General features: G+C 40.1%; 1 protein-coding gene across 2 annotated transcripts in view; it reads left to right on the forward strand.

Annotated features, from left to right (window-relative positions):
- Positions 1-24,044, forward strand: part of VPS50 (VPS50 subunit of EARP/GARPII complex) — an 87,062-nt gene extending 63,018 nt beyond the window's left edge. For both annotated transcript variants that reach the window (XM_061468480.1, XM_061468481.1), the window contains 7 exons: positions 5-85; positions 12,111-12,259; positions 13,234-13,330; positions 13,499-13,657; positions 15,964-16,085; positions 18,422-18,611; positions 23,295-24,044. In XM_061468480.1, the coding sequence (XP_061324464.1) occupies positions 5-85; positions 12,111-12,259; positions 13,234-13,330; positions 13,499-13,657; positions 15,964-16,085; positions 18,422-18,611; positions 23,295-23,414 (918 nt within the window). In that variant the 3' untranslated portion in view covers positions 23,415-24,044. The remainder of the gene's footprint in view (positions 1-4; positions 86-12,110; positions 12,260-13,233; positions 13,331-13,498; positions 13,658-15,963; positions 16,086-18,421; positions 18,612-23,294) is intronic.
- Positions 24,045-26,931: the final 2,887 nt, after the last annotated feature.

Consider the following 26,931-nt stretch of genomic DNA (forward strand, 5'->3'; position numbering starts at 1 on the left):
CTAGTTTGAATCAACAGGACTGGGTCTCAGCAGCAACAGATTACGTACCACGCTGAACAGGATCCAGGAGAGTCTGATTGATCTGGTAAGTACTTAGATTTTGCTAATGTTCACTGGAATAGAGGTCTGTGTGGGAAATTAGGAATTGTATTTCATCATGGTTTTCTGATTTTTAACTCTCTTCACATTCAGTGTCTGTAATGAAAAAGGCTTAGTTTCATGGTGTATCATGATGTAGAAATCATTATTGTATGAAATCACTTGTCTCTATTATACAACAAAATTAGTTTAATAGCTTTTGCTAGCTCTATCAACAAAAAAGCTTATAATGTATTACAGTTTATCTAATAGAGGCATTCCAGTATTATCCTTATTAAAGGAGATGTTTCATTAAAAAGACCCCAAACCAACACAATAGATGACTCATTTTTCTTCAGTAAAAGAACAGCAAAACAGTAAACCATCCTGAATATCATTCACCTTACAGGATAGTAGAAGAGTATACTGAGTCCTTTGTTAAGTCATTTCTGAACTATGGGGAACTTTCCCTGATGTATTTTAGATTGTATCCTATTGGTCACTTTGTGAGTTATTTTCAAATTATGAAAAGTAAACGCAGTGCTCATGTCACACTGATAGTAGATTACTGTTCATGTCACATTACAACAGAAGTCTTCAGGTAGATTGTGTGGTTTCAACTGAGCAGCAGAGTTTATAAAGAAATATTTCCAAGAGCTACGGAAAACATGGAAATTTGAATTTCTTTTTTTTTCCATGTAAATATAAACTTCTTGAAACATTAGGAAGAACTTTTCTAAAAGTATCATAAATGCTTGTGTACAAGTAAATAAAAATAAATATCATGGATACTGGAGGAAGAATTTATTTTCTAAGGCTTCTTTCTTAGAAAGAAGTAGAAGACACGCATTCTATTCTGACTTTCACAAGGATTTTGCACTCCACAGAATTGTACTTTTTGACTTTTTTAATTCATTGCAGTATTATATCAAGTCCTAAATTGTTCTTTCAGAGAAGCATTTTACAGGATTTTCAGGCCATTTCTTATAGAGTCAGTAGAGGGAGCATACGATAACTAATAACACAGACCTCTATAAAACGGAAGGTGGTGAGTCACACGGATACTCATCTCAAAGGCAGTGTATTGAGAAAGAAAAATTACTTCTGGGAAGGTCTTGCAAACAAATCAGTTCAAGATTATGAAAAACCAGCAAGTTATGGAATTAATTTTTTTTTAACTTACTCAGTAGTCATAGTTCCAGACAGTGCTTTGCAGCCTTGATTTTTTTTTTTTTTCATTACTCGAAATAATTTTTAGCAAATCTTTACTAGAAGTAAATTGGAAAAATAACTGCATTTCTTTTTCTTCCTTAGTCATTTAACAGTGCTGTTACAGATAACATTAGTGTCAGTTGAAATTAATAGCTATGTTCCAGGTATGCTTTGAAAGGAGGAAGAAATCTGAGCTAACTGCCATTAACTTAAGTGCATTCCATGAGGTTTATTAATATCTTATGAACTTATGCTGGTCTTATACTATAAATGGAAATTTTCCAGGTTTTGATTCATGAGGAAGAAAAAGTCTTCTGGATATTTTTATTGTTTGCTTATTTTTAAGAGTTTGTAAAAGTCAAGATTAATCTTTACTGTGTTGTAAAATGGGATTTTCTCATGATTGCATGGACTGTTCTGGACTGCTCTCAAAATTCTTCTCTCTTATCTTTAGATTATTGTAAATTGCTATCTGAAAATATCCATGTCTGTTGTGGGGTTCAGCCTCATGGCTTGTTGGGAATTTGGGACCTTTTGCATAGTCTTCTATTCATGGTAACATTATTAAGGGCTATCATTTCTGCTGCCTTTCAGTTCATTTTATTTTAATGAAGATAATCTGAATCTGATAGTTCTGAATCTGTAACTAAGGTTTTGCCAGAATTGCATGTAGATCAGAATAGTTCCTCTAATCTATCAGTGCCTGTGGAGGTTAAGTTCTGTCATCTATGTCAAGACTCTTTGGTAATTTAGACTGGATGATTCTTAGCTTTCCTTTTGGACTTTGTCTATTGCTTTTTTGAGATACTAAGTGGATGAAGGCCTTTTACTCTATATTATTGTCAGGAGGTAGAGGAATAATTGAAGGATGTAGAGGCCGTCTCCTTTTTGTAGACTTTCTGTAGTTCTGTTTGGGATTGAATTAATGCTTGCTAATGCTTGCTAATGCTTTACACCAGATACCTTTTTAGGATACTGCTTTTATTATTGTTTAGCTGAATTGTATGTTTCCTTTGTGAAGGAGAAGGCAAAGTGGAAGGGGTGTTCCAGTTCTGGCAAGGTAAAGCTGAGCTGCAGTTAACATTCTTTCTTGCATTTTTGTAGCATCTTCAGTATGAAGAATATGGAGGTCAGTTGGAGGCATTCCATGTAGTTCCTCATGGAGTTCTCTATTCTAAGTTTATACTCCACAATTAGTACAGTGCAAGAAGTGTCTGTCCTTTTAATATACACTGTACTTACAGTATACTAAGCATACTTGATAAAGAAGTACTGTCCTGATTTTCATTTGGACCACTGAGAGGTAGAGTCAGGTTTCTTACAGCGTCTGAGCAAAAAGGATGCAGCAATTTAAAGAGCTTTGTCTCCTCTTCCCTGCATCCCTCCTCATGCATCACATACTCTCTGCTTCTGCTGGAGGGTCCTTGTCCCCTCTAAGTAGTACTCAGCTGTAGCTGAATCACTTCTCTGCTCTTTCACAATCTAATATTTCATAGCAAAGCCAACTTCATAAACTGCAGCAAGTCCACCTGCAGTTTAAATTAATGTTTTAGACTGTGAACAGGAAATAGCTGAGATATGAACATGTGTTCAGTTGTGTTAACTTCACCACAGGGCAGTTATGTGACACCTCAGCTGTGATACATATTATTCATGTCTCTGTGCTGCTCCTGCACTGATGTAATAGAAAACATTATAGTAAATAAAAAAGCCAAAACAATAAACAACCACCAAAGCTCACCACTTCAGTGGGAAGTAAATGTGGCACTGCTCCTTGTATTTCTGGTACAAAACCATGTTTGTAATTTGGATTATTTTTTTTTTTTAGTTTGGATGTTTTGTATGATGTAATCAAAATGACAATGATGAAGGGACTTTAAGATGAAAATAATGAAAGGGCTTAACTCTTTACAGGATTGAGCAAGCTTTTTCTTTAGGTACTACTGCTTTAAATTTGTTTCCTATTTCAAACTTTCATAAATATTCCAGTAATGAGGTTTTGTCCAGCGATGGCTTTTGTTCATCTCTGCGCCACTAATATAGATACTAGTTTAAGTATGGTCTGAAACTTCTTTTAGAATCATAGAATAGTTAGGGTTGGAAAGGACCTTAAGATCATCTAGTTCCAACCCCCCTGCCATGGGCAGGGATACTTCACACTAAACCATCTCACCCAAGACTTTGTCCAACCTGGCCTTGAGCTCTGCCAGGGACTTCCTTGGGCAGCCCATTCCAGTGCCTCACCACCATTACAGTAAAGAACTTCCTGCTTATATCCAGTCTAAACTTCTGCTGTTTAAATTTTAACCCATTACCTCTTGTCCTGTCACTACAGTCCCTGATGAAGAGTCCCTCCCCAGCATCCCTATAGGCCCCCTTCAGATACTGGAAGGCTGCTATGAGGTCTCCAAGCAGCCTTCTCTTCTCCAGGCTGAACAGCCCCAACTTTCTCAGCCTGTCTTCATACAGGAGGTGCTCCAGTCCCCTGATCATCCTTGTGGTCCTCCTCTGAACTTGTTCCAACAGTTCCATGTCCTTTTTATGTTGAGGACACCAGACCTGCACACAATACTCCAAGTGAGGTCTCAAGAGAGCAGAGTAGAGGGGCAAGATCACCTTCTTCAACCTGCTGGTCATGCTCCTTTTGATGCAGCCCAGGATACGGTTGGCTTTCTGGGCTGGGAGCGCACACTGAAGCCGGCTCATGTTCATTTTCTCATCGACCAACACCCCCAAGTCCCCCTCTGCAGGACTGCTCTGAATCTCTTCTCTGCCCAGCCTGTAGCTGTGCCTGGGATTGCTTTGACCCAGGTGTAGGACCTTGCACTTGGCATGGTTAAACTTCATGAGGCTGGCATCAGCCCACCTCACAAGCGTGTCAAGGTCCCTCTGGATGGCATTCCTTCCCTCCAGCGTATCAACCGAACCACACAGCTTGGTGCCATCAGCAAACTTGCTGAGGGCACACTCAGTCCCACTGTCCATGTTAGCAGCAAAGATGTTGAACAAGACCAGTTCCAACACCGATCCTGAGGGACACCACTCGTTACTGGTCTCCAGCCAGACATTGAGCCATTGACCACAACTCTTTGTGTGAGGCCATCCAGCCAGTTCTTTATCCACCGAGTGGTCCATCCATCAAATTGATGTCTCTCCAATTTAGAGACAAGGGTGTCATGCAGGACAGTGTCGAACGCTTTGCACAAGTCCAGGTAGATGACATCAACTGCTCTACCCCTGTCCATCAGTTCTGTAGCCACATCATAGAAGGCCACCAAATTGGTCAGGCAGGATTTCCCCTTAGTGAAGCCATGCTGGCTGTCACCAAGCACCTTGTTGTTTTTCATGTGCCTTAGCATGCCTTCCAGGAGAATGTGCTCCAAGATTTTGCCAGGCACAGAGGTGAGACTGACTGCTCTGTAGTTCCCTGGATCATCCATTTTCCCCTTCTTGAAAATGGGGGTTATATTTCCCTTTTTCCAGTCATCGGGACCTTCACCTGACTGCCATGATTTTTCAAATATGGTGGCCAGTGGCTTAGCAACTTCATTCGCCAGCTCCTTCAGGACCCACGGATGGATTTCATCAGGTCCCATGGACTTGTGCACATTCAGGTTCTTAAGATGGTCTCAATCCAGATCTTCTCCTGTGGTGGGCCTAAGGTCTTCATTCTCACAGTGCCTGCGTCTGCCTTCCAAGACTTGGTCAGTGTGGTCAGAGCACTTGCTGGGGAAGGCTGAGGCTAATAAGTCATTCAGAACCTCAGCCTTCTCCAAAACTGGGGTAGCCAGTTCTCCTGATAACTTCTGGAGAGGGCCCACGTTGTCCCTACTCTGTCTTTTATTTGTAATGTACCTATAGAATCCTTTCCTGTTATCTTTCACATCCCTAGCCAAGTTTAATTCTAACTGGGCCTTAGCTTTCCTAACCTGGTCCCTGGGTTCCTGGAAGGAAGTTGTCTTCCACACCATTGAGGAACCTCCTGGATTGTTCATGCCGGGCTGTACCATCGCTCCAGCAGGTATCAGGGTGGTTGAAGTCCCCCATGAGAACAAGGGCCTGTGAGCATGAAGCTGTTCCTATCTGTCTATGGAGTGCTTCATCCGCAGGTTCTCCTTGATCAGGTGGTCTGTAACAGATCCCCACAGTAATGTCTCCCATAGCTATATTCCCTTTAACCCTGACCCACAAACTCTGTGGACTGCTCACCTGTCCCCAGACAGAGTTCCATACTCTCCAGCCTATCCCTAACATAAAGGGCAACTCCCCCTCCCCTCCTGCCAGGCCTGTCCTTCCTAAAGAGCCTGTAACCTTCCATTCCAACACTCCAGCCATGGGAGCCATCCCACCATGTTTCTGTGAAGCCTATTATATCATACCCCTGTACACGTGCACACATCTCTAATTCCTCTTCTTTGTTCCCCATGCTATGGGCATTTGTATAGAGGCATCTGAGCCAAGCTCCAAATGAAGCCGGCTCATTGGCTGGAATATCTCTACGTTGTTCCAAGCATTTATTGTAGGTGCTGGCAACTGACTGGCAGTGTTGGGATGAATCGATGCCCCCCTCCCCCAACACATCTAGTTTAAAGCTTTCTTGACCAGTCTGGCAAGCCTCCTACCAAAACTCCTCTTCCCTTTCGTTCAGACTAGCTCCATTAGCCTCCAGTAGGCCTGGCCTCCCAAATTGAGTCCCATGTTCTAAATACCCAAACCCCTAACTATAGCACCATTTTTTATGTATAAATGAAATAGGTTTAGTTAAAAAAAAGTTAAAGGGTCCTACCAATTAGCTAAACTGTCTTTATTTGCTTTCTTATAGTTAAGTTATATTTACTTACACTGGAAGTGTGCTAGGAGCTTAGCGATTAACTAGTTTTCTGTGTCTAAGCTACTTGCCTTTGCCTTAACAAAATACTTGTAGGCTAACTCAAAAGGATAAAAAATACAAGCACTTTGCGTATTAAAGTGTGCAGTTTCATTTCTAAGAGCTAAGAGAACCATATGACTTTTAAAGATTTGTTTGGCTATGTTGTACTGAATTTCATATTGTATATCTGAACTTCATATTCCGGCCTTTCCACAGCTAGTGCAAAATAGCTTCAGCACAGATTTCTCCTATGCAGCAGCTTCAGAGCTAATAATTTGGATCCAGAAATAGCATTCTGCAAGCTGTGTTTCATTCATACCAGTAGGATGTATTAAAAGGAAAACAGAAAGAGAAAAATGAAAAGGGGAGGAAGTGCTATATTTTCAGCCTCACTATAATGCTAAGGTGGGGTTTTGGTTAGGCAAAATACATCAAAACAAGTGCCTTTTTCTGAGCTGCCTACATCTCCTCACTGACAGTTCTGCTGACTGGGGTATGTAGAGATACCTACACACATTTGGTCTTTGTAATTTCTAACAGGAATGTGGTTTTGCAACAGTGATGTTTGTATTAGTCTGTTGAGACCAGTAAGCCCCAAAGTAGGTACAAGGCATCAATCAAATTTATGTGATCTAAGATAACTAGTGATTCGGAAGGGAAATTTCTACTTCTGATTCCTTGCTGTATCTGTCTCTAAGCAGCTTCCTTATCTTCACAAAATGTAACGTAGTCATGGTACTGCCGTTACCTAGATGTTTGTGAATGTCCTGTGTATGCAAATAACTGCCTTGAATGATACTGCTGCTTCCAAAAGTGAGATTTTTGGGCGGATAACCATGGAATACTCATAAATATTTCATTGCAAACTGGATTGATCAAGTAAAACTGAGATTTAAAATGAAGTTTTCAGAGTTACTGTGCCCTACAGCAGTAGAAAATAAATCACTGCAGTAAAACAGTATATAAGCATTGCAATGCAATGCATAGAAAAGTAGGAGGGAGGAATCACTGGTATGAAGAAGTATCAGTTAATGTATTTTAGGTTCTGCTTTTGCTTTAGCTTTTGGGCTTTTTCCCCCTTAAAGTATATATCTTTTGGCAGACAGTAGCTTAGAGATCTAAGGTGCAGACATGGAAAATGTAGATTTTTCATCTGTACAAATAAGATAAGGATTGAGAGGAAAGCTTTTTTTCTTCGTGCTTGTCTTTCCGGCCAGTTTTGGCTTTGACCTTTCAATGCTGTGGAACGGTATGGCTCAGTTACACTAATCCCAGTTCTGGAAACAAGCAATTTGGTTTTATTTAAAATGTCAGCACATAGTCCTGCGTGGACATATACCGTTTTATATCCTGGTTTAGCATCCCAATGGCAAGCTCTGAAGAGTCTTGGCTGTGGGATTCTTTACTCGACATGGCAGTGCCTAGTGCAGGACGCTGCTCCTAAATACATAGCTAAGCTCCTCACTGAAATGGTAGCTGTGAGCTGTGATTCTTAGTGAGGTCTTGTTTAATCGAAGATAATTTCTCCAACTTTTACAGTCCTTGCTTGGTCTCCTGCTCCTTCAAAGAAAAAAGCCTGAAGGAAAAAGGACAATTTGTGATTTATTTATATATTTGTTTGTTTGTATTTCCCTAGAAAGATGTGTACAACATACATAATGACAATATGTTGTGTGAATTGCTTGTCAAGGAGTGAGAACTTTCTGTATACAAAAGGAAGTTCTGTCATGAAAAGCACTTTGAAAACATACTCGGACTTCTGCAACTGTTTTGCTTCTTCACATTATTAATTTAGAGCTCTTGATACAACTTCTTATTTATTTGCTTCACTGTATTACCCAAGTAGACTGGAATGATTTAGTGAAGCTTTCCAACTTACTTCCTTGAATAAGTTTTCTGGGCTTTGGCAATTGCTTTGTCTCTCTTTGGGCAATCATGGAGCCATCTCATTTTAGTCCCTTCAGGCTCTTCTTGCTGGGCACCCAAAGCTTGGGCTGATTCCTAGTCCCAGAGAACTGCAGGTGTTCACAGAGTTACAGTTGAGCGCCTGGGAATCATCATCAGCTCCTACTGAAAATCTTTCTTTGGATAAGAAAAATGCTGCAGTAAAAATGTGTGTGAATGTACCAGATTTGCTTACGTGAGTTTGTAAGGTAGTGGTTTGGGTTCCCATGGGTCTGAGAGCGTGTGTGCTTTTGTGCAGAGGCTTTTCTGATACTTATTTTCGGAGGCATAGTTAATAGCTTATTTGTAAGTTGTCTGTCAACACAGAGTGATTCCTGATAGAGGCCTTGTTGCATTAGGCTAGATGAGATAGCAATAAACTCACTAACCTTTGGTATTTTTTTATGCAGAAGTCTGCCACTTAATTTTGAATGCTAAGAAATGTATGAAATGCAAAGATCCAAGAAGTTTCTGCACAGATTTTATTGAATTCTGTTCCTGAAGTCAGTGGGACTGATCTAACTGAGGTTTTGGATGTGTTTTGTGACAAAAACCACATGGTCATTTAATAATTTCTATTAATGAAGGCTGGAGGAAAAAAAACACGTGCATTATGGAAGCCCCGTCAGAGTGATCTTGTGCTTTTCTTGGGGTTTGGCACACTGGCTATTTCCTTGGGTTTCATTTTTGCTATCAACATGCTTTTTCACCACTTTCTTATTGGAACAAACCAGGAGAATTAAATGCTTGTACTGTGTTTGGCCAGTAGATTTGAACTAGAGTTTGACTCCCTGGTTGAACCCTAGTATCCCTTTGACTTAGCCAGTTGTCTCATGCACGTTTTGTGTCTTCAGGTGCAACATGACTTCAGCATTTAAAAGGTTCACAAGGTATTGAGCTTCATAGGAAGCAGGGAGATAGAAAAGAAAAAGTTTAAAGTGTATCTCAATACTGAAGTGATGGGCAACTTTGGACTGCATAAATGCAAAATTAAGTCTTTGTAATATTTGGGTTTTACATAATTTGTAATTAGTCTTTGAAAGAAACAAAGATGCTTAAACCTTTACCACTGATACTGCTTCCCCAGCTCTGTGGCTGAACAGAGCTTTAGAACAGTCTCCTAAGACTAGAGAATTGGTTGATGGGCTGTAGGTTTTGGTGGGGTTTTTTTGATAATGTGTAAACAGTTCAAATCTTCTTTTTGTTTGTTTGTTAACTTTTTGAGAATGACTTGAAAAAGAGAAAGCAGATAAAGAGTGGGTTTTGATAGTTAAGAGTATCTTTGATTCAGTCAGGATTTTTAGAGAATTGACTGTTATGCCTGGATGGTTAGATTTTATTGCCTGTCTGCAGTCTGCTTGTGGATGTACTAGGTAGGTATCTTCAGAGCTGACTAGAAGAGGTTACATGAGTTTTAGCACATACCCAGGCCTTTTGGCTTGCAAAACCATTCTGATAGACTCAGCAGAATGCAAACTTCATGGTATTGTGAAATGTCAGGCCTGTTTAATTGCAGATTTATCTGGCTGAACCTGAACACAGATCAGAACAAAGAGAATTCATTTTTCAACTAACATAGTGATGTGGCTAGTCTTTTGTAATCATTCCCATGCTCAGTGCAACTTATCTGATAGTATTTACTGTAAGCTTCTTTTAGAAGTCTTTTCTTCTGCTCCTTGATCTCTTTATGTGAGATCTTTTAGCGCTTCAAATGATGTGTTGATGGTATTGCTCAGTCATCAGCCTTTGGTTTTAATGTCAGAATTTCTGCGAAGATCCTTCAAGGCTCCCTGTTTATCTGTTTTCTGCTTCTGTAACCTATTATAGGGATGGGGTTTTTCTTAGAAGTCTGAAGGTAACTTCTTCACCCTTGATAGTGAGAACTCTGCTTTCCCAGTCTGTGCTTTGTTCCATCTGCTGTACCCATTTTTATGTTTGTGTTTGAGATTTTTGGCAGACGCAGAACTGAAAGAGCCTTTCTGATTTAGGAAATCCACCTCTCTGTTGCCTCGGACTGTTATATGATAGGAGGTAACTGTCAACTAAAATTCAAGATAAAGTGGAACTTGTGATTATTTTTTTTTTTGTTCCCCCACACTTCAAACCATTTTCAACAGCTTGGACACTGTTATCTTCCCCATTTGTCTTATATTCTTAATGTCACTTTTGGCTTGGTTTTCATCTAAGCAATAAACACATTCTGTTGCTGCTTTGTCTGTAGCAGCAAAGTGTTGATCTTTCTGCTCACTCTGTATCACTTAAATTCTCACCAAGTCTTTACACATTTTGACATAATCTGTTTTTGCCTGCCCTGCCTTTAATTGCTGCAGCATAATCACAATGGATCTGTCAGATATTTTGCTGCCAGAATAACCTCCCTATTGTTTTTTTGCTTTTCAGCTGGTCAGCTGTGCAGTACCTTTTCTCTTGGCTTTTCAAGATCTTCAATGCATATTTTTCCTTGTCTCAAGCCTGGTATTTAGAATGAGTTAGACAATGACTTAGTTCCATTGTTGTTTCTAATGCTCACTGATCTCCTTTTCTTCTTAGGCAAAACTGTCTAAAAAGCGTGAATAGAAATATTCTATTTCATGGCACTCCTCATAGTTGTTCACTGCTGTGAAGCCTGAAGAAACTGCTGGTGACTGTTGTGGTCAGCTTGAGTCTATTTTTCCTCCTCCTTCTTTAATTATGTCACTGCAATTAATTTCTATCTCCAACTGGAAAAAAAAAACCAACACCACCCCCCCCCCCCGCAAAAAAAAAACAAAAAACCCACCCCCCCATAAAAAAACCCACCATAAACACCCAAACCCAAACTGTAAAGCTGCTATATTTATTATCATGTTTTTGACTTCGTCTTTGTCCAGTTTTACAGCAATCTGAGAATTATGCTAATTTGTTTTTTGAGTTGAACCATAAATGTCATATTAGGCATTATTGTTGTCATATTGGTTGTGTTCATATCTTATTTTATAGCAGACATGTTGTGCAGCTGATCTTGCTTTTGAAGAAATTATTTTTAGCACTACTTTGTCCCTATGTTACTACCCAAATTTGTTATGTATGTTATTTTTTATGTATTCTGGGTTCTATATCACCTTCATTTCATAGTATTTCTTATATTTTTATAGCCTTTGTGTAGGCAGTAAGCATGATATAAGTGATTAGTCTAAAGCCAGAACTACGTTTATGTTTTCATGTACTGATATGGTTTTGGTAAATAGCTAAGCTTCAGAGGGGTGTCTGTTTATAATCTACTTAGACCAATATGATAGCCCTGGGAATTTCTTCCTTCTGTGATTCCCCTTCTAGCTGTAACATGTACTTAATATTCCTCAAATGCAGAGGTGAGGCTTTTTTCACTTTGTCACCCCCCTCATTCTGCCCCCCTCCCCCCAGTTTTTTTTTCCCTGGTTTTTGGTTTGGGGTTTTGTTGTTTGGTTTTTAGTTTTACAACAGCTGTAACCTGTTTCTTATTACAGATTCTTTTCCTCTGCTATGAATATTTCCTTGCATTTTACATTTGAGATGTTTGCAGGATAGAAGTTTTTATGGAATGAGAACTTGTTTAGAAACATCATTTGTATTTTACTCCAGTTAGCTGCAGCTCACATAAACAGTAAAGCTCATGTATAAGTAATACTCCTTTGATTTGTTGCCTTATTTGGTTGCTGTCAAATTGAAGATATGATTTCTGAGGGCGAGAAGTCAGTCTCCCAGTAGGCAGTTGGGCTAAAGCCTAAATGAGCAAGAAGGTGGAGTAAGAATTTTGTTCTGTGCCTTTTTTTCTTTCCCCTTAAATACTGACCTACATGAGATGATTTTTTTCCACCTGTTTAAACACCACACAGTTCAAATAGAAAATTCTTTTCATTCAGGCTTGATTAAAATTACAACTTAGAATTAGAACCATTCCTTCATCTGATCTGTCATCTGAAACTGCTCAGCTGGAGCCATTCTTGCCGTCTTTGTGGTTTTTCATTTGTTTAATTCTTTGTTTTAGGAGGTCTCTGCTGATCCCACAGGAACTCTCACAGCTGCTGAAGAGAGAAAGGAGAAGGTGCCAAGCCCACATCTCAGTCATCTTGTAATTTTGACATCTCGCAATTCGCTGTATGGTTTGGCAGAGAGAGTGGTGGCCACGGAGTCTTTGTAGGTTATTTACTATACATTGCATTTTGTGGTCACTGGAAGCTATGGATTGTTTAAGAGATTGTGATTGCAAGCCAAAACATTCTCGAGAGGTCAAAAATTCCTGCATCTCAATGTGATTTTAAATATGAGTGATAGAGGTAATTTCTTAATTAAAGGTAGTGGGGCCTAACCATCTGGTCTAACCACCTGCAAGCATGAGCAATGAAATTTTACTGCAGCTGGTCCAGTAATTTGTGACAGTACAAGGCCAAATCTAACAAGAGAAAAGTTTAATTTTAAAGAGGCTGATGGGAGTATTTAATGTGTATGGTTCATGTAAACCTTATATTAAGTCCTCAAATGGTGATGGCTGAGACTCAGAACTGATTAGTTCATATTGGTTTGGCTTGGATTGCAATGTTCTTTGCAATGTGTGGAAATGTACCTATGAAGAGGAGATTATAACTAGCAAGTAACACAAAACTCACAAAATAGGTTTTATTTGGTCAAGAATAGTTAGAATTTAGTTAGAAATTTATTTTTTGTTATGTTGTTATTAACCAGTGCTACCCCTGAGAAAGAATGTGATCTCATATTCTATCTTTTAGAGATTCCCTTATATATATGTAATGAGGAACGCTATTTTCAAATTCTGACATAGATTTGTTAATATTGATACTGACTGCCCTACAGTATGGCAATTACGGGACACTTTTCCACTGACTTTACTATTTGGATCAGAGCTTTGCAGTGTATCCTGCGTAAAACAGAAATATGAATTGTTGGTATTCAAGCATTAGTGTCTTTATTCATGCATTTTCTTGTTTGCAGTTATATTTTAAAATTGACAGAATTGAGGATACTTGCTGATATATTGTTATGGTTAGGACTAAATATTCCAAGGTTACATATCATTACTGGCAAATATGTCAACTGTAGAGTAAAAGTTGTACAGAGACATGCCAAATGTTGCATTTTCTTTGCTTTCAAAGGGTATTTCTGGCTGAGCAGTTTGAGTGTCTTCAGCCTCATCTTGATGCAGTGATGCCAGCTGCCAAGAAGCCTTTTCTTCAACAGTTCTATTCTCAGGTCAGAATTGTGTAATTCACAGCTGATTTTTAAACAAAAGGTTTGAAACTTTGTAGAAGCAGTTTCAAACTTGTACAATATGGTGCAAATACTTATACATTTGAGTTATATATTGCTTTTATTAGCCAGAAATTTACTGAATTGAATTTTATTTCTCTTCTGTTTCAGACAGTGTCAACTGCCAGTGAGCTACGTAAACCTGTTTATTGGATTGTTGCTGCTAAAGCAATTGATTATGAACAAATGCTGCTTCTCATGGCTAATGTGAAATGGGATGTGAAGGAAATCATGTCACAACACAATATATATGTAGATGCTCTTTTAAAGGTGAGTACTTTCTGGGAAACAGCGTGCAAGAGTTTATGTAAACATTAAATTGCTGTAATACTTCACTAAAACTGTGAAGGTAGCATGGTTAAAGCAATACAGCGTCCTGACAAATGGGAATTTGTTAAAAGCAGGTCAGTCCAGAATTTTTATTGTTCTTGCTGCTAGCAGATTGCTTCAGTGATGATTTGTTGACTACATGGTAGTTGAAAGTGACCATAAAAGTTTAATGAGTTTCCTGTCTTAGTCTTGAATGGTAGATGTATGTGTCATAACCAGAGCAGCAGTGAGGAAACTTCAGTGACCTGAGATACTGTTTTTTGTTTGGGTTTTTCTGTAGGGTAGGGATGGTTTGGGGTTTTTGGGAGGGGTTGGGGGATCGGTGGAAGATGGGTTTTGCTTGTTTGTTTGTGTTTTTTTTTTAACAAAGGCTATTTGCTGTTCTGCATAATGTTAGTGGTTATCTTTGAGATCATGGGGACTATAGGTCAGACCGGAACTGAGAATGACTGTGCACTATCCAATTGAAGTTGCTATATTCAGAAGTTAGCATTTGAAAAGGAAGGTAGAAGGGAAGTTGTTCACCCAGCTTCTTAATTGCATTCAGTAGAAGTGGCTTTACAGTTGCTGTGTCTTACACATACAGAACCTGTTCTTGGAAGAATCCCTCTCTCATCCTTTTCTATGTGCCTAAATGATGTTTCTAAAGGTCGTTAAAAGGAAGTTCTGGCAGTGGTAGAATTACACTAATTCTTACACAGAAGCTGAAAAAATATTTTAAGGTTGTGTAAAGTATGTATCAGAGAAAAAGTTGTGAATCTGTGCTGAATAGTAAGTTTGATTACACCTTGGTACTTTGTAGCTGTTCTCTGCTTAAAATAAAACAATGCAAAGAAGGAAGAATTGTTAGAGGATGTATTATTGCACTGAATTTGACTGAATCTTTGTGATTACCATTCTATATGCTGCCATGGCTTTTTGAAATCAGTTTGTGCTTAAAACATTTGGTCTTTGTAGTAGAACTTTCTCCTTTCATGGATGTGGAACTGCTGAAGAATTTGCTTCAGGACAGTCAGGGCTAATACCATTTAAAACCATTTCTGGCTTCTGCATTATATAGCTAATAATGGTTGCTACAGAAGGTTTGAGATTACTGCTGAGCAGTAAGTCATTTGCTGTGTACCCTGGAACTCCAGGAGTGTCAGATGTCAGCACAATGCTTAATTTAAAAACAAACTTATTTTAGCCATGTCTACAGTTACATGAGATTCTGTATTTAGAGCCATAATATGTATGGAAGCAAATGAAGTGGGGAAAGAGAATTGTTCAAGAAATTCATTAGCGTGGAGTGTTAGGCACCTTCATCTTCAGAAATGGGTTGCATACCAGTTAAAGCATGACATTGTGGTACCCTGCTTTCTCTTGCCAAATTCCTCTTTTAGAGAATTTGTGTTAAGCATCAATTATGTGGTCAGATACTAGGTTAAACTGATTGCTGAGATTCCTTCCTGATATTTTTCACATACTGGATTTTTGAGAGGCAGGGGGAGAGTGTTTGATACCTTTTTAAAATGGCAGAGGCATTAGTCACTTGCAGCAGACTTATTTCGCTTGATGTAAGTCACAAAATTACAGTAGCAGTAATTACGTTCAGTTGTGACTAGTGTATCACTCATTGTAACAGCTCAAATCTATCCAGGCTGTTGATGTTTCATGTGGAAACAGGTGCCTTCTCTCAACCTGAATTTTTATCTTGTGTTGCAGTATGCTTTTGAACAGTTAAGATTTGGACTCTTCAGTGGGTGCTCTCAGCTCCTTTTAAAGCACCAGGGAACTTATCTAATGTGAAAGGTTGAAGAATGAGAAGTGGTTACAGTATTTCTGAGCTTCTGTTTGAAAGCTGATGGGGGTGGGTATTTAGAAGGATAAAGAAGGATTTTCTTTAGTGGCTGTATATTGACTTTAAAAAAGTTAAAGATGAATTTAGGGAGTGAAGCAATGAAAATGGCATTTGAAGGATTAGCTACTGGGTTAATTTTCAGAGGTGTAACTTTCTGGGCAAACTGCACCTCTGGGGAACAGAGCAGTATTACTTGAGGTAATGTGAATGATATACTAGAAAGTGGTATGCTTTCTACTTCGTATGTCAAGCTTGTCTCTGCAGTCTGTGCCCATTAAGGTTCTCTGCTTTGTTCTTACTTTTCAGTATGCTCTTTCATGTGCATTTCTAATTCTTTGCTGTGGTTGTTAGGGATGTATAGAGTATGACCCCTTTTAAGCTAAAGGAATCTTTCATGTTTCATCAGGAGTTTGAAGAATTTAACAGAAGGTTGAACGAGGTGTCTAAGAGAGTCCGTATTCCTCTGCCAGTCTCCAACATCCTTTGGGAGCACTGCATACGCTTGGCCAATAGAACTCTTGTGGAAGGGTAAGCAGTTCATGAAACTCTTGCTTTTGGGTAAATATGTCCATAATGATAATGTCTATTTTATGCAATTGAAAGTTCTAATTTTGTAGTGCACTGGTAAGTTCTTGTGCTTTTGGAGGCCTAAAAAATACCAAGCTGTAGCATAGTCCTTAAGCAGTTGTTTCATGGAGTCTGGTACAGCATTAAGTTTAAAGGGAATGTTTAAAGTACCTGCATACTGATGAAGAATGACACCGAGTGTTTTACTGAAGCATTTGAAACAACGTATTTTTCTTTCAAAGAAACTTCTATATGAAAATTGTAATTTCCCGACAGAACAAAGAAGAATGTTGAAGTGTAATTGTCAGTATCTCTATGGTGATGCCATTTGTCTTTGCCAGGAAGAAGGATGGAGTTGTCAACCTGAACAGTTATTTTAGAATAGCCACAAAGCAGGATTTTTCCAAATTCACCAGAAGCAGAGAGGTGTCTTAGTTGGCTTGATCAATAGAGGCTCAAGCACCTTAATCAAGAACTGCTACACCTTGCCCATCCCTCCCTCCTTAATCAGTGACCCAGTCTTTTCAGAGTCAGTATTGGAGCCTGAGTATTGTAGTCTTTTCATCCACTGTATTTATTTTTGTGTCGCCTTGCTACATACGTCTGGGCTCTCATCGCAACTACTTCTGCATTATAGAATACATGCTGTCTTCCACTCCTTCTGCATATGTTTCCATATTTCTTTCTTGGTTATCTTTACCCTTTGCACTCCTTACTACCTATTTTACTACCTTCCATCCCACTCTCCTGCTGTCTGGTCTAATTTAGGACCTCAACAACATGCTGTTTCTCCAAATGTTAGCTGTCTGTTGAGGATCAACAGCTTCCACTGCTTCCATGAAATGATCATTTTTATACTCATGCCCATTTCTTTTTATGCCATCATCCTGTTGCAGTCTCTTAAGAGATCAATTTCATTTTCAGGGAGACTAAATCCAGCCATGAAACTCCCTCTGGCTTCTGGGTTCCCTTGTCTGACATGACCTATACAACTGTCTTCTCGTTTTGAAATTTTGTTTTCTGTTTATTGTGCCTCAAGTCAAAGTGGAACAAAAGCATCTTTCTTCACCCCCTGGCCCTTTTCCTTTCAAGTGGGTAGCACCATTAGTCACTATGCCCCAACCCTTGTGCCTGTTTTGGACTTGTTTCTTTTTCTTGACAATGTTACTCATCTTTCGTGACTGCATTGTTCACAAATCACTTAGTTCTTAGCTCCAAAGATCATCACTCATATGTCTTGCTCCACACTGCATTTTTGGTTCCTGCTTGTGACTAAGCATGAAACTTTCACCTTTTCTTTCACCTAAACATTTCACTGTCTGGTCAGAGTGGACTGGGAATACCTTTCTGATACGATTTGTCCTGTGCCTTTAAATTTTGCCCTGCCCTGTCTCCTAGTTCTGTGTTCTTTCCTGTTTTCCGTCTGGCTTCTTGAAGTACTTCAGTATGTCCTATTGAGAATCATTGTCCAGTGGTGGGCTGGATTAAGTCTATCAATACGCTGTGCCTCATACCAAAGCTTTTTTATTTCCTGTACAGAGTTGAAATTGGCACTGCTAAGGGCATTGCAGTGTCATTTCCTTTGATCTTTACAAATGCAATTTCTTATCCATTTAAAAACTGCAAAAATAATTTTCCTGATTTGCTGCCTAACACCCCATTGTAATCCTTCCTGGTGTTACCCTGCCCTAAGCTCATCTACTGTTTCTTCTTTGAGCTCAAACCTGTCACCAGTTTTCTGTCAATCTACTCTCATTAAAACATTAGTCTTTCACAGAGATCAGCCAGTGCTGCCACCCTTTATCCTCTGGTTGTTCTGGGTGTTTTTGAACAAACAGCTTTGTGCCTTTCTCTGATGTTGTTCACTGTTGATTCAGTAAGCTCCTGGGGACCATTCTTAAAGCTGTGTGTTACGTTTCAGACTTCAGTGGACATTGATCACTTGACGCCACTGTCTAGTGCACTGATCAGCACTGATTTAATTTCCTTTAACCCACTTCTAGTAAGTTGTCCAATGTAGAATTTTTAGTGGCTTTTGGTGTGGGATGGTGGTGGTTTTTTTTTAAGTATCAATGGGTACAATGCGGCTCTAGTCTATGAGTGGGGCTAAAACATTGTACTAATGTAAATAAAACCCTTCATCGGGCATTCTGAGAGAAGTTCTTGTATGCTTTTAACTTAAAACCATAGTTATGTTCCTCCTCAATGCTTGAAATACTAAGTTAAACAACTTTGAGAAGTAACATTTATTTTTAATTCCTTTGAAGTTTTACTTTCCACTGTGTTTCTCTTTTCAGTTATGCCAATGTAAAGAAGTGCAGCAATGAAGGACGTGCCTTGATGCAACTGGACTTTCAACAATTCTTAATGAAACTAGAGAAGTTAACAGACATTAGACCTATTCCAGATAAAGAGTTTGTGGAGACCTACATTAAAGCGTACTACCTAACAGAAAATGACATGGAATGCTGGATAAAAGAACATAAAGTAAGAGTTAAATTTGCATTCTTTTACTGTCAAAAAATGTAGAGAAGTAGAGCAAAATTAAGTTTAAAATGTTTGTGTGCTGTTCGGAACATGCCAAAGTCCACCTCTTGATCATCAAAAAGTATGGTTTGAAACCACGCGAGGAAGTTTTACTTCACCTTTAGGAGCAGATTGCTTAAACTAAATTGTAAAGCACAATGGATAAGACCTTTTTTCTAGATAAGAGCTTATTCTTCCTTCACTTAATAATACTGCATAACATTGCTGTCCAAGATGAGACTGCATTTGTGTTTTGAATGCATTTAGCATGTTTTCATGATAGCATAACCTAACAATTATAACAGGACTGTATAAGTGATAGTCACATGCTGTTGGAGCTGCCCATTGTTGAAGTGAAAAGTCTTTTAAAATGGACCACTTTGAGATCCGTATTTTGGGATTACTTGAAATCATGTTAGAGATAGATGAATGAAATACATCTTTAATATAGTTTTCCTTGTTTTACCTGGAGCCACAAGAGAGCTTGTGAGCTGTTGTTTGGTGACCTGTGTGGAAAAACTCTTGTTTAAATCTGCTGGTGGAAGCTATGTTTTTGATGGTGTTGTGTATAAAGGTAGTACTGCCAAATGTGGTGTTTTGTCAGGTGTTAAGAATTGTAGTCTTGACCTTTTTTGCCATTTTTTTCCTTTATCATGTACTGAAATTAACGTTGTTTGGAAAACCTGTAGACAGAAGTATTTAGAAGTTTATTGGAGCTGAGAAGTCAAAAAAAGATGATTAACTTTCATCACAGTTTGTTTAGAAAAATGTAAAAAGAGTAAAAAAATTTATCCTATTTGCATGCCTCTGTTAAGAAAGAAAGAAGGGTCATTGTAGTAGGGGATTCCCTTCTGAGAGGAACAGAGGACCCGATATGCAGAGTTGACCCTCATCATAGGGAAGTGTGTAGTCTGCCTGGAGCCCGGATCAGGGATATCACCAGGGCGCTCCCCAACCTGGTGCACCCGACAGACTACTACCCGCTGCTGGTCTTCCAGACAGGTGGGGAGGAAGCTGCTTCCCGCAGTCTGAGGGGAATGAAGAAAGACTACAGGGCCTTGGGGCGGATGGTGAAAGAGTCTGGGGCTCAAGTGATCTTCTCCTCTCTCCTTCCATCTTCCACTGATGTGGGAAGGAATGGGAAGATTCAGTCCATAAACGATTGGCTTCGAGACTGGTGCTACAGGCAGGGCTTTGGATTTTTTGATAACAGCTGGTTTTATAGGGCACCAGTCTGGACAATGACAAGTGAGAAAGGTTTGTCTCACAGAGGGAAAAGGATGCTGGGGCACGAATTAGCAGGGCTCATTTGGAGAGCTTTAAACTAGATTCGAAGGGGGATGGGGTTGTAGCTGGGCTTGCCCCAGTGGGGCAGCGCTCCAGAATTAATGAAGACTGGGAGGCCTCCTATAATCCTAGGGTGAAATCGGTGTGCTCAGCTCGCTCCCTGGAATGTCTGTACACCAATGCGCGCAGCATGGGAAATAAGCAGGAGGAGTTGGAAACGTGTGTTAAGTCAGGAGACTATGATCTGGTGGCAATTACAGAGACGTGGTGGGACAGCTCACATGACTGGAATATAGTCATGGAGGGCTATGTCCTTTTCAGGAAAGACAGGCCAGCCAGAAGGGGTGGTGGGGTTGCTCTTTATGTGCGGGAGCAACTACAATGCACCGAGTTCTGTCCAGGGACAGATGATGAGCGAGTTGAGAGTCTGTGGGTGAGAATTAAGGGGCAGGCTGGCAGGGGGGATACTGTTGTAGGTGTCTGTTACAGACCACCAGATCAGGGTGAGGAAGTTGACGAGGCCTTCTACAGGCAGCTGAGGGCGGCCTCACAGTCACAGGCTGTGGTCGTCGTGGGGGATTTTAACTTCCCTGATGTTTGCTGGAAGGACCACTCAGCAACCCAGCCGCAGTCCAGGAGGTTCCTCCAGTGTATGGGTGATAACTTCCTCCTGCAAATGGTGGATGAGCCGACCAGGAGAGGAGCGCTGCTGGATCTCATCCTCACTAACAAGGAGGATCTGGTCGAAGCAGTAAGGGTTGAGGGCTGCCTTGGTTGCAGTGACCACAAGATGGTGGAGTTCAGGATCTTGTGTGGTAGGACTAGTAGAATACCAAGTAGAATTGCAACCCTGGACTTTAGCAGGGCAAACTTTGGCCTTTTCAAGCAATTGCTAGGGGAAATCCCATGGGCAAGGCTGCTTGAAGGTAAAGGGGCCCAAGATAGTTGGTTGACATTCAAGGATTGCTTTTTCCGTGCTCAAGATCAGAGCATCCCGACACGTAGGAAGTCAGGGAAGAGGGCCAAGAGACCTGCGTGGTTAAATAGGAAATTGCTGGGTATGCTCAAGTGGAAGAGGAGAGTTTACAGGTCATGGAAGGAGGGGCTGGCCACTTGGGAGGAATATAAGGCTGCTGCTAGAGGATGTAGGAAGGCAGCTAGGAGGACTAAGGCATCCTTAGAATTAAACCTGGCGAGAAGGGTCAAGGACAGCAAAAAGAGCTTTTTCAAATACATGGCAGACAAAACTAACACCAGAGGCAATGTAGGCCCACTGATGAACGGGATGGGTGCCCTGGTGACAGAAGATACAGAGATGGCAGAGTTACTGAATGCCTTCTTTGTCTCTGTCTACTCTGCTGCAGGCAGTCCTGAAGAGCCCTGTACCCCTGAGACCTTAGATGAAGTCAGGTCGACGGAGCGGTTTGCCTTAGTCGATGAGGAATGGGTTAGAGACCAGTTGAGCAATCTGGACATCCATAAATCCATGGGTCCAGATGGGATGCACCCGCGGGTGCTGAGGGAACTGGCGGAAGTCATTGCTAGGCCACTCTCCATCATCTTTACCAAGTCTTGGGAAACGGGAGAGGTGCCTGAGGACTGGAGGAAAGCAAATGTCACTCCAGTCTTCAAAAAGGGCAAGAAGGAGGACCCGGGTAACTATAGACCGGTCAGCCTCACCTCCATCCCTGGGAAAGTGATGGAACACCTTATCCTTGGTACCATCTTAAGGCATATCAAGGATAAGAGGGTTATGAGGGGCAGTCAACATGGCTTCACCAAGGGGAAATCATGTTTGACCAATCTCTTAGCCTTTTATGAGGAAATAACACGGTGGATAGATGATGGCAGAGCGGTGGATGTGGTCTACCTTGACCTCAGCAAAGCATTTGACACAGTCTCCCACAGCATCCTCGCAGCTAAATTGAGGAAGTGTGGACTGGATGATCAGGTAGTGAGGTGGACTGTGAACTGGCTGAAGGAGAGAAGCCAGAGAGTTGTAGTCTGTGGGGCAGAGTCTAGTTGGAGGCCTGTAACTAGTGGAGTGCCTCAAGGGTCAGTACTGGGACCGGTATTATTTAATATATTCATCAATGATTTAGATGAGGGAATTGAGTGTACTATCAGCAAGTTTGCTGATGACACTAAGCTGGGAGGAGTGGCTGACACGCCAGAAGGCTGTGCTGCCATCCAGCGAGACCTGGACAGGCTGGAGAGTTGGGCAGGGAATAACTTGATGAAATATAACAAGGGAAATTGTAGAGTCCTGCATCTGGGCAGGAACAACCCCAGGTTCCAGTATAGGTTGGGAAACGACCTGTTAGAGAGCAGTGTAGGGGAGAGGGACCTGGGGGTCCTAGTGGACGACAGGATGACCATGAGCCAACACTGTGCCCTTGTGGCTAAGAAGGCCAATGGCATCCTGGGGTGTATAGAAGGGGGGTGGTTAGTAGGTTGAGAGAGGTCCTCCTTCCCCTCTACTCTGTCCTGGTGAGACCCCATCTGGAATATTGTGTCCAGTTCTGGGCCCCTCAGTTCAAGAAGGACAGGGAGCTGCTGGAGAGAGTCCAGCGCAGGGCAACTAAGATGATTAAGGGAGTGGAGCATCTCCCTTATGAGGAAAGACTGAGGGAGCTGGGTCTCTATAGTTTGGAGAAGAGGAGACTGAGGGGTGACCTTATAAGTGTCTATAAATATATAAAGGGGGAGTGTCACGAGGATGGAGCCAGGCTCTACTCAGTGGCAAACAATGATAGGACAAGGGGTAATGGGTACAAACTGGAACACAAGAGGTTCCACTTAAACTTGAGAAGAAACTTCTTCTCAGTGAGGGTGACGGAACACTGGAACAGGCTGCCCAGGGAGGTTGTGGAGTCTCCTTCCCTGGAGACATTCAAAACCCGCCTGGACACATTCCTGTGTAACATTATCTAGGTGTTCCTGCTCCGGCAGGGGGATTGGACTAGATGATCTTTCGAGGTCCCTTCCAATCTCTAGCATACTGTGATACTGTGATACTGTGATGTATTTCCCACCATACTGCCCAAAGCATCGAAAATACATTAAAACTTGATTTATATACATATGTATTCACAGAATTACTTTCTGTGAACTCAGTCCAGCACTATTAACATTGTAAGCGTTTTCTGTTATAATCCCCCATATAGCAAAATACAGTTTTGTCCTCTGCCTCCACTGTGTAAACTATCCAGACTTGACTTAAATACCACTTTAAATCTCCGTTGCATACTGACTGCTTCTATCAGCTGAAAATCCATAGTTTTATGCCTGAGGTTAATTTTCAATGTTCGTCTCATGTTTTATTCTGCCATAACATGATTTGCTTTCATTTGCCAGGAATATTCCACTAAGCAGTTGACCAATCTGGTGAATGTCTGTCTGGGCTCCCACATCAACAAAAAGGCAAGACAGAAGCTGTTAGCCACTATTGATGACATAGACAGGCCTAAAAGATAACTGGAGAAAGCTACCTTTCCCTGTGGCTTGTACCTTTTTCTGTTCATGTGAAGCATGCAGACAAATCTCTCATGGACTAATGACAACATTCTCTTAAAAAGCATTATGCATGACCTTTTTTACCAGCATTGGAGGCACGCTGAAGTGGCATAATGTTCTAAAATATGACTTTTCTAATCTGTAGAACTATTTTCTGTTGTATTTCTTCCTTTTTTTCTTTTCTTTTGTCACATGCCCTTAATAAAGGGCCACTTGTTTGTGTATCATTGGTGAGCTGTATATTTTGCAGAGATGTATACTGTAAAGTCAGAGAGAAATACATTGGCTTAATATATAGATGTTGCTCTTTTTTAATAAAAGGGCTACTTGAAAAACTTACTTCTTTTCTCCCTGCTTTCACCCTCAGAATTTGTGCTTAATAGTGGACCGGTGTAACATGTAAGGAACTGTACAATATTTGATCAGTGTATCTTGCATGTAGATTAAGAGTGCAGATCAACTAAATACTCTTCTGTTAAAGCCTCTTTTCTTCATATGTATTTAAAAATATCTGTTTATTTCAGAATTAGTCATATCAAAATGATTGACTTCAGATTAATAGAAGGTAATAAATACTGTACACTAATATGATTTCTTTGTGAGACTTTGTTTTCCTACTTCAACAATGCAAAATGTCATTTGCAGTAGAAGTTTGTACTCTTCCTTTCATAGCGCTTCCCTTTTGACCTTCTGCCAGTTTTCCCTGTTCCAAAGCAATAATACCATGGAACAGGAATAATCAGGGCTGTTTTTTTTTTTTTGTTTTTTTTTGTTTGTGTGTTTGTTTGTTTTTATGAAGGTTTCAATTGATATTAAAATAATTTTACTATTTCCTGTTCATCCTAAGCAAAGCAACATTGCTTGGCTGCAGTTTTGTCCTAGAAATCAGTTTGTCAGAGCACCACAGTCTCCACTGAAGTTTTCGGGTTTGCCTTTGGTTTTCAGTACATAAGGTTTTAGACTTTTTACTTTTTTTATTATTACATAATAAGCTTTTTGCAGTACTCTCAGGCCTGTTAAAAGGAGACATGCAACCGTTGAGCTATTAAGTGAAATTGTTTACATAATCTATAATCCACTGATGCATACAAGTTGTAAATTCTCAGTTTGGGTTCATACTTGCTTTGTACTTTGAATTCAGTCGTGGGAGAACCAGGATTTACTGAATGACATCAGTTAAGGCAGAAAATTGCCCTGTTGGGATCGCTGTAATTAACTCTTTTCTGCAGCTTAATTTCCTCTTCAGAAGTCAACTGAGCATCATTGTGTGAGTTCAGTTAAAGCCTGTGTACAGTTCTAGAAGAATGATAGAATTTACATTTTAAATATTGCTTGTGTAGTATTCAGCTCCCTTATTCATCTGTATTTTAAAGGATGTAAGATTTAAACCCAAACTTCACACCATTCTTTGACCATGTTGTCATGCTGAGGTCTATTTAAAACTTGTTTAGTGCCGTGTCAATGTATGTGTTGAAGCTGAATCACTTTTACCCTCATTAAAAAGGTGGTTCAGAAAGAGAAGAGTGTACTTCAGTTTGAAAGTGTGGACTTCCACGTCAGATCCTGAACAAGAGTTCTCAGATTAAATACAAAGGTATTGGAGATGATTAGTGTAAAATCTGTTTCCATGTTCTTCTCCCAGATGAAATATGACTTTTAAATACCTTTACTAGAGCTTTGTGAGCTGAATACATGGTTAATGTCTCCTGAACTGTAACTGTAATTTGATTGCTTACCAAAAGGTAGGAGTATAAACACTGATTGGAATGTAGAGTCAAGGAAGGAGGTGAGCATGAATCGTAGTCAGGAGTAATTTTTTTGTAGTGTATCTATAGTTTGCTATGTTATTTTTAAGTAAGCCCCCAAATAAAAGAATGTGTAAGATGGAGCGTTAAGCCTGTGTCTGATCTTCATTCACATTTGTCTCAAAAAGTGATTGTTTTCCAGAGGAACCTCCCTTGCTGCCCAGGATTGATGCTAAGGGAGAAGCTACGTAGCTCAATGGCCTAAATACACCCTTAGATATATGATTTAACTTTCAGGTTGCCCTGTGTGGAGTCAGGAGTCGGACTCAATGATCCCTATGGGTTCCTTCAAACTCAGGATGTTCTTCTATATTACTAAAGGTCTGTTTGGTAGTTTCCACCCTCTGCTGTGCAAATTCTTTACAAACCATTTATTTGTTTACATCTTCATTCTCTTAGGGAATAAGAAGCCTCTTATACTGCTTCTTCTGCAATGGAGAATAGGTTTAAATATCCTTTATGTTTTAGAGGAGTGTTTTGGAATACTCTAATAAATAGAAGATTATTTCCTTCAGTCTCCAAAGAGAATGACCACTGTTGTGAGGTGGGCAATGCATCTGTTGGTCTTTTAGCCTAATGAAGAATCTAAATCCTGTTACCCAGACAATGAATACTCTTGATATTTGCCAAACTCAGCTGGAGTATAGATGACCAGTTTTCAAGCCTGAGGTTAGGCAAAGCCTATGAGTGCTCTGATGAGCATACAGCTGGCTTTTCTACAGTTAGCTTCTCTCAGCCTCACCTAGTGGTGATGCCGTTTTCCAAAGAAGTAACTACTGGGGCAAAAAAGGGGGAAGCCAACCGAGGGGTTGCTGTGATCGTGGTGTAAGATTCAAGTCCTTGCTTTGGTGTAGGTTTAATTATTCAAAGCAGAGTGGCCTTGATGGGAAAGATGGTCTTGGATCAGCAGTACTTCAGCTGATGGCTTGAATGTAAAAGCTATGGATGTGAGTTGTGCTTTTGGCTTGTCCTTGTGCCACAGAGCACACAAAATTATAAAGATCCTTTTCTCTTACCATGAAGTGATATATTTGGTGCCTTTCCCCCTTCAGACCTTGCTCATGGTTAGTGTTTATAAAGTTTCTGTATTGCTGTACAATAAAAAGCTGTACTTTGGTAGCTCAAGTTTTGAATAAAACCTATGTTTAAAAAAAAACCAAAACTCAAAACCACCCACCCAAGAAAACCCTTCCTCTGCTTAAATTGATAAATAGTTCTGTCTCTTACCAAAATCCTCAAAAGGCCAAATGTCAGCAGGCACCTGCCATATTATAAATGTTGCAAACAGAGATGGACTAACAAATGTAGATTTATTGTGTGTGGCTGATGGTATCTATTTTATTTATAACCACTGCTTGAAACACCACAGCATAAAGACTAAACATTGCACCAGACACTAGGATTATGGTGCAAGTATGGAAACGGCAGTTTCCATGCTTGCTGGCTATTTAAGGGTATTTGTGAGTGTGTTGTTTTTGCAGTGTGAGAGCTGGTTTTCATCACAGCAGGGACATGGTTTTAAGGATCTCCTGCTCTTCTTAGTGATCTTGAAGTATGATGTGGAGCAGGGTCTTTAAATCATGCTAAAGATTTCACAAATCTGTGTTTGGTTACTTTATTTTTATAAATAGGTATTAAGTCATTAACATGGCGTATGATAAAAGTACACAGCT

This window comes from Pezoporus flaviventris, unplaced genomic scaffold (assembly GCF_033815535.1).
Source record: "Pezoporus flaviventris isolate CSIRO_AGI_PZ_B2104156 unplaced genomic scaffold, CSIRO_AGI_Pfla_v1 ptg000047l, whole genome shotgun sequence".
Taxonomy (NCBI): Eukaryota; Metazoa; Chordata; class Aves; order Psittaciformes; family Psittacidae; genus Pezoporus; species Pezoporus flaviventris.